This window comes from Salvelinus namaycush, unplaced genomic scaffold, assembly GCF_016432855.1.
Source record: "Salvelinus namaycush isolate Seneca unplaced genomic scaffold, SaNama_1.0 Scaffold884, whole genome shotgun sequence".
Taxonomy (NCBI): Eukaryota; Metazoa; Chordata; class Actinopteri; order Salmoniformes; family Salmonidae; genus Salvelinus; species Salvelinus namaycush.
In genome coordinates, this window is record NW_024061624.1 from 97,443 (window position 1) to 107,424 (window position 9,982).

Genomic DNA, 9,982 nt, shown 5'->3' on the forward strand with positions numbered 1-9,982 from the left:
CACACACACACACACACACACACACACACACACACACACACACACACACACACACACACACACACACACACACACACACACACACACACACACACACACACATAGGCATGCAACCAGCCACCAACCATCAGACCTGAACAATACTAATTGGTCCAATGTTCAGGTAGCACTCAGCAGGGCTTTCTGAGGCTAATGTGAACCAAACACTTTTTCATTTAGCACTTAAGTGTGCACACGTGACACTCAATCATTTATTAAAGAGAGAGAAGGGGGAAATTATGGACTTATTGAGGTGCACTCTGGGTGTGTGCAGCGTATGCAGTCAGTGTATGTAGCCAGCATATTTAGCCAGCGTATGCAGCCAGCGTATGCAGCCAGCGTATGCAGCCAGCGTATGCAGCCAGCGTATGCAGCCAGCGTATGCAGCCAGCGTATGCAGCCAGAGTATGCAGCCAGCGTATGCAGCCAGCGTATGCAGCCAGCGTATGCAGCCAGAGTATGCAGCCAGCGTATGCAGCCAGCGTATGCAGCCAGCGTATGTAGCCAGCGTATGTAGCCAGCGTATGTAGCCAGCGTATGCAGCCAGCGTATGCAGCCAGCGTATGCAGCCAGAGTATGCAGCCAGAGTATGCAGCCAGCGTATGCAGCCAGAGTATGCAGCCAGAGTATGCAGCCAGAGTATGCAGCCAGAGTATGCAGCCAGAGTATGTAGCCAGAGTATGCAGCCAGAGTATGTAGCCAGAGTATGCAGCCAGCGTATGCAGCCAGCGTATGCAGCCAGCGTATGTAGCCAGAGTATGCAGCTAGAGTATGCAGCCAGCGTATGTAGCTAGAGTATGCAGCCAGCGTATGTAGCCAGAGTATGCAGCCAGCGTATGTAGCCAGCGTATGCAGCCAGCGTATGTAGCCAGCGTATGTAGCCAGAGTATGCAGCCAGCGTATGTAGCCAGCGTATGTAGCCAGAGTATGTAGCCAGCGTATGTAGCCAGAGTATGTAGCCAGCGTATGTAGCCAGAGTATGCAGCCAGAGTATGTAGCCAGAGTATGTAGCCAGAGTATGTAGCCAGCGTATGCAGCCATCGTATGTAGCCAGAGTATGTAGCTAGAGTATGTAGCTAGCGTGTGTAGCCAGCGTATGTAGCCAGAGTATGTAGCTAGGGTATGCAGCCAGCGTATGTAGCCAGAGTATGTAGCCAGCATATTTAGCCAGAGTATGCAGCTAGCGTATGCAGTGTAGCTAGCGTATGCAGCCAGAGTATGCAGCCAGCGTATGCAGCCAGCGTATGCAGCCAGCGTATGCAGCCAGCGTATGCAGCCAGCGTATGCAGCCAGCGTATGCAGCCAGCGTATGCAGCCAGCGTATGCAGCCAGCGTATGCAGCCAGAGTATGCAGCCAGAGTATGTAGCCAGAGTATGCAGCCAGAGTATGTAGCCAGAGTATGTAGCCAGCGTATGCAGCCAGCGTATGCAGCCAGCGTATGCAGCCAGAGTATGCAGCCAGCGTATGCAGCCAGCGTATGTAGCCAGCGTATGTAGCCAGAGTATGCAGCTAGAGTATGCAGCCAGCGTATGTAGCTAGAGTATGCAGCCAGCGTATGTAGCCAGAGTATGCAGCCAGCGTATGTAGCCAGCGTATGTAGCCAGCGTATGCAGCCAGCGTATGTAGCCAGAGTATGCAGCCAGCGTATGTAGCCAGCGTATGTAGCCAGCGTATGTAGCCAGAGTATGTAGCCAGAGTATGTAGCCAGCGTATGTAGCCAGCGTATGTAGCCAGCGTATGCAGCCAGAGTATGCAGCCAGAGTATGTAGCCAGAGTATGTAGCCAGAGTATGTAGCCAGCGTATGTAGCCAGCGTATGCAGCCATCGTATGTAGCCAGAGTATGTAGCTAGAGTATGTAGCTAGCGTGTGTAGCCAGCGTATGTAGCCAGAGTATGTAGCTAGGGTATGCAGCCAGCGTATGTAGCCAGAGTATGTAGCCAGCATATTTAGCCAGAGTATGCAGCTAGCGTATGCAGTGTAGCTAGCGTATGTAGCCAGTGTATGCAGCCAGAGTATGCAGCCATCGTATGCAGTGTAGCTAGCGTATGTAGCCAGAGTATGTAGCCAGCGTATGTAGCCAGAGTATGTAGCCAGAGTATGTAGCTAGAGTATGCAGCCAGCGTATGTAGCCAGAGTATGTAGCCAGCATATTTAGCGAGAGTATGCAGCTAGCGTATGCAGTGTAGCTAGAGTATGCAGCCAGCGTATGCAGCCAGAGTATGCAGCCAGCGTATGCAGCCAGCGTATGCAGCCAGCATATGCCTAGTTATAACACATAAATGTAGAGGTTTAGTCCTCACACACACACACACACACACACACACACACACACACACACACACACACACTGTCCCCTATTCCCTATATACTGTAGTGCACTACATTTGACCAGAGCCTTATGGTACCTGGTCAAAAGTATTGCACAACTTAGGGAATTTGTGCAATTTGGGACGCACTCTGTTTGTATTTCTAGATGTGATAAACTCAAGGTTCCGTTCTGTCTTATGCATATTCTATAGAAGACCCCTCCTAGCTCAGCTCTCTCTCTCTCTCTCTCAATTCAATTCAATTCAAGGCGCTTTATTGGCATGGGAAACATGTGTTAACATTGCCAAAGCAAGTGAGGTAATAATAATATACAAAAGTGAAATAAACAATAAAAATTAACAGTAAACATTACACATACAGAAGTTTCTCTCTCTCTCTCTCTCTCTCTCTCTCTCTCTCTCTCTCTCTCTCTCTCTCTCTCTCTCTCGCTGTCTCTCTCTCTCTCTCTCTCTCTCTCCTCTCCCTCTCTCGCTGTCTCTCTCTCTCTCTCTCTCTCCTCTCCTCTCCTCTCCCTCTCTCGCTCTCTCTCCTCTCCTCTCCTCTCCTCTCCTCTCCTCTCCTCTCCTCTCCTCTCCTCTCCTCTCCTATATATATATAACAGTGCTGCCAGGGTCATAACCTGTCTGTCAGTGAGCGTTTGAGTGACTCCTTCACAGAGGGAATCCTATCCATTTTACATTGTTTGAAACTCTCGTTCCAACACTCTCGTCAGTCAGCGAGCGACTGTCTGCCCCACCACTGTCAGCAGAGATGCCCCCACCTCCCCCCCTCTAACCTGTGACCCATTGCACCCTATCCAGTGCCCTATGGGGGCAAGAGTAGTGCAGTATAATAGGGAATAGGGTGCCATTTGGTACACAGACCAAACACTACATGTCAAATGATCCCATTACTGACTTAGTCAGATGGGGTTTTATTTTTTCTTACCCTTCTCTTTGAACTTGACTGATTGTTGGAGCGTGGTGGGACACTAACTAGATTACGCTGCTGGATTTGCGGAACAGTGGAACAGAGACAAATCAAATTGTATTGGTTACGTACACATATTTATGCCGACAGAGGTCGAAGGAGAATGGCAAGAATCGTGCAAGCTAACACACCTTTTAGCTTGGGTCCATGGACCCATCCTGCCTGGTATCAACAGTCCAGGCTGGTAGTGGTGGTGTAATGGAGAAAGACAGAGAGTTTTAGAATGTGTTCAAGACAGCAGAATGATCCACTTCATTGTCATGTTGGTTCTGGTTCATCTTTCTCTCAGGATTGTGTTCCCATCCCACACCATCAGTCTGTGATCTGGTTGAGATGTCTGTCTGTCAGTATCCTGCCCACGTGTTGTTCTGACAAGCTGGCGAAGAGTAGGGTGCCATGTGAGATGCAACAAATGACTTTAAAGACGTTTACAATAGAGGAGAGGAGTAAAAACACATGTCTTCCACCACTAATATAACCCTGTTCCCTTTGTCCTTGTCTCTCCTCTCCAGAAGTGGCACTGTGTGGAGGAGATCACGGGGAAGTGGCGGATCCAGAAGTGTAAAGGAGGTGGACTGAAGGAGGGTCCTAGGAAGAGGGCCTCCAGCCTGAGGCCTCACAGCAGCTACAACAGTAGAGAGAGGGAACCCTGCGACTGTGGCCCTGACCGACCGGGACGCTCACACCGCCAGTTCCCACCCTCCTCAGGAGAACCAGGTGAGTGGGATGGGAACAAGGGGACAGGAGGGAGGGGATGAGGCTGATGCTGGGGGCCAGGGATGAGGGCTGGAGTGGTGAGATGGAGATGGGCCTGGGGAACCAGAGTTGGGTCAGAGTTGGAGCTGCATGGCCATAGAATGCTAATTGACAAAATATGGGTCTTTCATGAACTTGGGTTATCTAGAGACAGTTTCTGGGGGACCGGGGATGGTGCTGGGATTATAGGGGGTTATCTAGAGACAGTTTCTGGGGGACCGGGGATGGTGCTGGGATTATAGGGGGTTATCTAGAGACAGTTTCTGGGGGACCGGGGATGGTGCTGGGGTTATAGGGGGTTATCTAACAGACAGTTTCTGGGGGACCGGGGATGGTGCTGGGGTTATAGGGGGTTATCTAGAGACAGTTTCTGGGGGACCGGGGATGGAGCTGGGATTATAGGGGGTTATCTAAGAAACAGTTTCTGGGGGACCGGGGATGGTGCTGGGATTATAGGGGGTTATCTAAGAGACAGTTTCTGGGGGACCGGGGATGGAGCTGGGGTTATAGGGGGTTATCTAAGAGACAGTTTCTGGGGGACCGGGGATGGTGCTGGGATTATAGGGGGTTATCTAAGAGACAGTTTCTGGGGGACCGGGGATGGAGCTGGGATTATAGGGGGTTATCTAGAGACAGTTTCTGGGGGACCGGGGATGGTGCTGGGATTATAGGGGGTTATCTAGAGACAGTTTCTGGGGACAGGGGATGGAGCTGGGATTATAGGGGGTTATCTAACAGACAGTTTCTGGGGGACCGGGGATGGAGCTGGGATTATAGGGGGTTATCTAGAGACAGTTTCTGGGGGACCGGGGATGGAGCTGGGGTTATAGGGGGTTATCTAGAGACAGTTTCTGGGGGACCGGGGATGGTGCTGGGATTATAGGGGGTTATCTAAGAGACAGTTTCTGGGGGACCGGGGATGGTGCTGGGATTATAGGGGGTTATCTAAGAGACAGTTTCTGGGGGACCGGGGATGGTGCTGGGATTATAGGGGGTTATCTAAGAGACAGTTTCTGGGGGACCGGGGATGGTGCTGGGATTATTTTAGAGACAGTTTCTGGGGGACCGGGGATGGTGCTGGGGTTATAGGGGGTTATTTTAGAGACAGTTTCTGGGGGACCGGGGATGGTGCTGGGATTATAGGGGGTTATCTAAGAGACAGTTTCTGGGGGACCGGGGATGGTGCTGGGATTATAGGGGGTTATCTAACAGACAGTTTCTGGGGGACCGGGGATGGTGCTGGGATTATAGGGGGTTATCTAGAGACAGTTTCTGGGGGACCGGGGATGGAGCTGGGGTTATAGGGGGTTATCTAAGAAACAGTTTCTGGGGGACCGGGGATGGTGCTGGGATTATAGGGGGTTATCTAAGAAACAGTTTCTGGGGGACCGGGGATGGTGCTGGGATTATAGGGGGTTATCTAGAGACAGTTTCTGGGGGACCGGGGATGATGCTGGGATTATAGGGGGTTATCTAAGAGACAGTTTCTGGGGGACCGGGGATGGTGCTGGGATTATAGGGGGTTATCTAGAGACAGTTTCTGGGGGACCGGGGATGGTGCTGGGATTATAGGGGGTTATCTAAGAGACAGTTTCTGGGGGACCGGGGATGGTGCTGGGATTATAGGGGGTTATCTAGAGACAGTTTCTGGGGGACCGGGGATGGAGCTGGGATTATAGGGGGTTATCTAAGAGACAGTTTCTGGGGGACCGGGGATGGTGCTGGGATTATAGGGGGTTATCTAAGAAACAGTTTCTGGGGGACCGGGGATGGTGCTGGGATTATAGGGGGTTATCTAAGAGACAGTTTCTGGGGGACCGGGGATGGAGCTGGGGTTATAGGGGGTTATCTAAGAGACAGTTTCTGGGGGACCGGGGATGGAGCTGGGATTATAGGGGGTTATCTAAGAAACAGTTTCTGGGGGACCGGGGATGGTGCTGGGATTATAGGGGGTTATCTAGAGACAGTTTCTGGGGGACCGGGGATGGTGCTGGGATTATAGGGGGTTATCTAGAGACAGTTTCTGGGGGACCGGGGATGGAGCTGGGATTATAGGGGGTTATCTAAGAGACAGTTTCTGGGGGACCGGGGATGGTGCTGGGATTATAGGGGGTTATCTAAGAGACAGTTTCTGGGGGACCGGGGATGGTGCTGGGATTATAGGGGGTTATCTAAGAGACAGTTTCTGGGGGACCGGGGATGATGCTGGGATTATAGGGGGTTATCTAACAGACAGTTTCTGGGGGACCGGGGATGGTGCTGGGATTATAGGGGGTTATCTAACAGACAGTTTCTGGGGGACCGGGGATGGTGCTGGCTCAGGATTATGCATGGCTATAAAAAGAGGCCGATGCAGAGGAGAGAGAGCCAGACAAATACAGCTTCTGACATGAGATCACTGGTGTGGTGGATATGTAGTTGAGATTAGAAGGCGCTCTGTCACGTCAGCAAAGGATCTGGTAGTTTGGAATGTTGTGGCGCCACCTAGTGGAATTAAGAGGCGTTGCTACTGAATTGAGTTTTTCACATTCAATTCATTTTATTTCAGTATATCTTTGTTGACTAGAAAGGGGAATTTATTTGCAGAAATGACAGGAAAACATATTGACATACATACTCCCATGCCAACATGTATGTTAAATTTGATTCATCATATGCTGGAGATCTTTGTCACTGTGGGCTGAATGACTGTCTGGATCTGTATCACTGTGGGCTGAATGACTGTCTGGGTCTGTATCACTGTGGGCTGACTGTCTGGATCTGTATCACTGTGGGCTGAATGACTGTCTGGATCTTTATCACTGTGGGCTGAATGACTGTCTGGATCTTTATCACTGTGGGCTGAATGACTGTCTGGATCTTTATCACTGTGGGCTGAATGACTGCCTGGATCTGTATCACTGTGGGCTGAATGACTGTCTGGATCTTTATCACTGTGGGCTGAATGACTGTCTGGATCTGTATCACTGTGGGCTGAATGACTGTCTGGATCTGTATCACTGTGGGCTGAATGACTGTCTGGATCTGTATCACTGTGGGCTGAATGACTGTCTGGATCTTTATCACTGTGGGCTGAATGACTGTCTGGATCTTTATCACTGTGGGCTGAATGACTGTCTGGATCTGTATCACTGTGGGCTGAATGACTGTCTTGATCTGTATCACTGTGGGCTGAATGACTGTCTGGATCTGTATCACTGTGGGCTGAATGACTGTCTGGATCTGTATCACTGTGGGCTCAATGACTGTCTGGATCTGTATCACTGTGGGCCGAATGACTGTCTGGATCTGTATCACTGTGGGCTGAATGACTGTCTGGATCTGTATCACTGTGGGCTGAATGACCTTATGGATCTGTATCACTGTGGGCTGAATGACTGTCTGGATCTGTATCACTGTGGGCTGAATGACTGTCTGGATCTTTATCACTGTGGGCCGAATGACTGTCTGTATCTGTATCACTGTGGGCTGAATGACTGTCTGGATCTGTATCACTGTGGGCTGAATGACTGTCTGGATCTGTATCACTGTGGGCTGAATGACTGTCTGGATCTGTATCACTGTGGGCTGAATGACCTTATGGATCTGTATCACTGTGGGCTGAATGACTGTCTGGATCTGTATCACTGTGGGCTGAATGACTGTCTGGATCTGTATCACTGTGGGCTGAATGACTGTCTGGTACTTTATCACTGTGGGCTGAATGACCTTATGGATCTTTATCACAGTGGGCTGAATGACTGTCTGGATCTGTATCACTGTGGGCTGAATGACTGTCTGGATCTGTATCATTGTGGGCTGAATGACTGTCTGGATCTGTATCACTGTGGGCTGAATGACTGTCTGGATCTGTATCACTGTGGGCTGAATGACTGTCTGGATCTGTATCACTGTGGGCTGAATGACCTTATGGATCTGTATCACTGTGGGCTGAATGACTGTCTGGATCTGTATCACTGTGGGCTGAATGACTGTCTGGATCTGTATCACTGTGGGCTGAATGACTGTCTGGATCTGTATCACTGTGGGCTGAATGACTGTCTGGATCTGTATCACTGTGGGCTGAATGACTGTCTGGATCTGTATCACTGTGGGCTGAATGACTGTCTGGATCTGTATCACTGTGGGCTGAATGACTGTCTGGTACTTTATCACTGTGGGCTGAATGACCTTATGGATCTTTATCACTGTGGGCTGAATGACTGTCTGGATCTGTATCACTGTGGGCTGAATGACTGTCTGGATCTGTATCACTGTGGGCTGAATGACTGTCTGGATCTGTATCACTGTGGGCTGAATGACTGTCTGGATCTGTATCACTGTGGGCTGAATGACTGTCTGGATCTGTATCACTGTGGGCTGAATGACCTTATGGATCTGTATCACTGTGGGCTGAATGACTGTCTGGATGTGTATCACTGTGGGCTGAATGACTGTCTGGATCTGTATCACTGTGGGCTGAATGACTGTCTGGTACTTTATCACTGTGGGCTGAATGACCTTATGGATCTTTATCACTGTGGGCTGAATGACTGTCTGGATCTTTATCACTGTGGGCTGAATGACTGTCTGGATCTGTATCACTGTGGGCTGAATGACTGTCTGGATCTTTGTCAATGTGGGCTGTTGACAGTCTGTTGTGTTTGTTGTGTCCATCTTGTACGAGAAACATCTATAAAAATGCCACAAGAAAATAAAAGTGTGTTAAACTCTCTCTGCTATAATATCTATTAGGATACAGGCCTCGTTTCGTCCATACTCGACCCACCAGATCTCTGTCCGTGGAGTTCGAAGGGCAGATCTATGACGTTGACCTCGCGGCAGACAACCAGTCAGCCGTGCAGAGACGTGTCATCAGAAAGCGCCACTATGAGCAGGAGGACCCCGAGTTTGCGTTGGAGTCAGACGACAGGTCAGAGGAGATGCTGGCGGATGATACCAACGCCGTGGGGTACCCGAACTCTGTCAAGGTCACACACAAGTATGACATCGTTCCTACAGAGGGAATTTTTCCCTAGCCAATGTCTGCTTAACTTGCTCTTTGGGGCGTTTGGCCTGGGGGTGCAGTTAAGGCCTTTGCCCCTCCCCCAGGTGTTACTTCCTGATGAATGACACAGTCCTCCCTTGCCCCTCTCCCAGGTGTTACTTCCTGATGAATGACACAGTCCTCCCTTGCCCCTCTCCCAGGTGTTACTTCCTGATGAATGACACAGTCCTCCCTTGCCCCTCTCCCAGGTGTTACTTCCTGATGAATGACACAGTCCTCCCTTGCCCCTCTCTCAGTTGTTACTGCCTGATGAATGACACAGTCCTCCCCTTGCCCCTCTTCCAGGTGTTACTTCCTGATGAATGACACAGTCCTCCCCTTGCCCCTCTCCCAGGTGTTACTTCCTGATGAATGACACAGTCCTCCCCTTGCCCCTCTCCTAGGTGTTACTTCCTGATGAATGACACAGTCCTCCCCTTGCCCCTCTCCTAGGTGTTACTTCCTGATGAATGACACAGTCCTCCCCTTGCCCCTCTCCCAGGTGTTACTTCCTGATGAATGACACAGTCCTCCCCTTGCCCCTCTCCCAGGTGTTACTTCCTGATGAATGACACAGTCCTCCCCTTGCCCCTCTCCTAGGTGTTACTTCCTGATGAATGACACAGTCCTCCCCTTGCCCCTCTCCTAGGTGTTACTTCCTGATGAATGACACAGTCCTCCCCTTGCCCCTCTCCCAGGTGTTACTTCCTGATGAATGACACAGTCCTCCCCTTGCCCCTCTCCCAGGTGTTACTTCCTGATGAATGACACAGTCCACTGTGAGAGAGAGATCTACTCCTCCTCGAGAGCCTGGAAGGACCATAAGAGCTATGTGGACCAGGAGGTTCGTCTGTCTCTATAC

General features: G+C 50.4%; 1 protein-coding gene across 1 annotated transcript in view; it reads left to right on the top strand.

Moving 5' to 3' along the window:
- The window catches only part of LOC120043280 (extracellular sulfatase Sulf-1-like), a gene marked incomplete at its 3' end in the record, with an annotated part of 69,844 nt that extends 59,880 nt beyond the window's left edge, over positions 1–9,964 (top strand). Inside the window, exons 10-12 of the mRNA XM_038987902.1 lie at positions 3,851–4,055; positions 8,829–9,075; positions 9,868–9,964. Of these exons, the coding sequence (XP_038843830.1) occupies positions 3,851–4,055; positions 8,829–9,075; positions 9,868–9,964 (549 nt within the window). The remainder of the gene's footprint in view (positions 1–3,850; positions 4,056–8,828; positions 9,076–9,867) is intronic.
- Between the last annotated feature and the right edge of the window lie 18 nt (positions 9,965–9,982).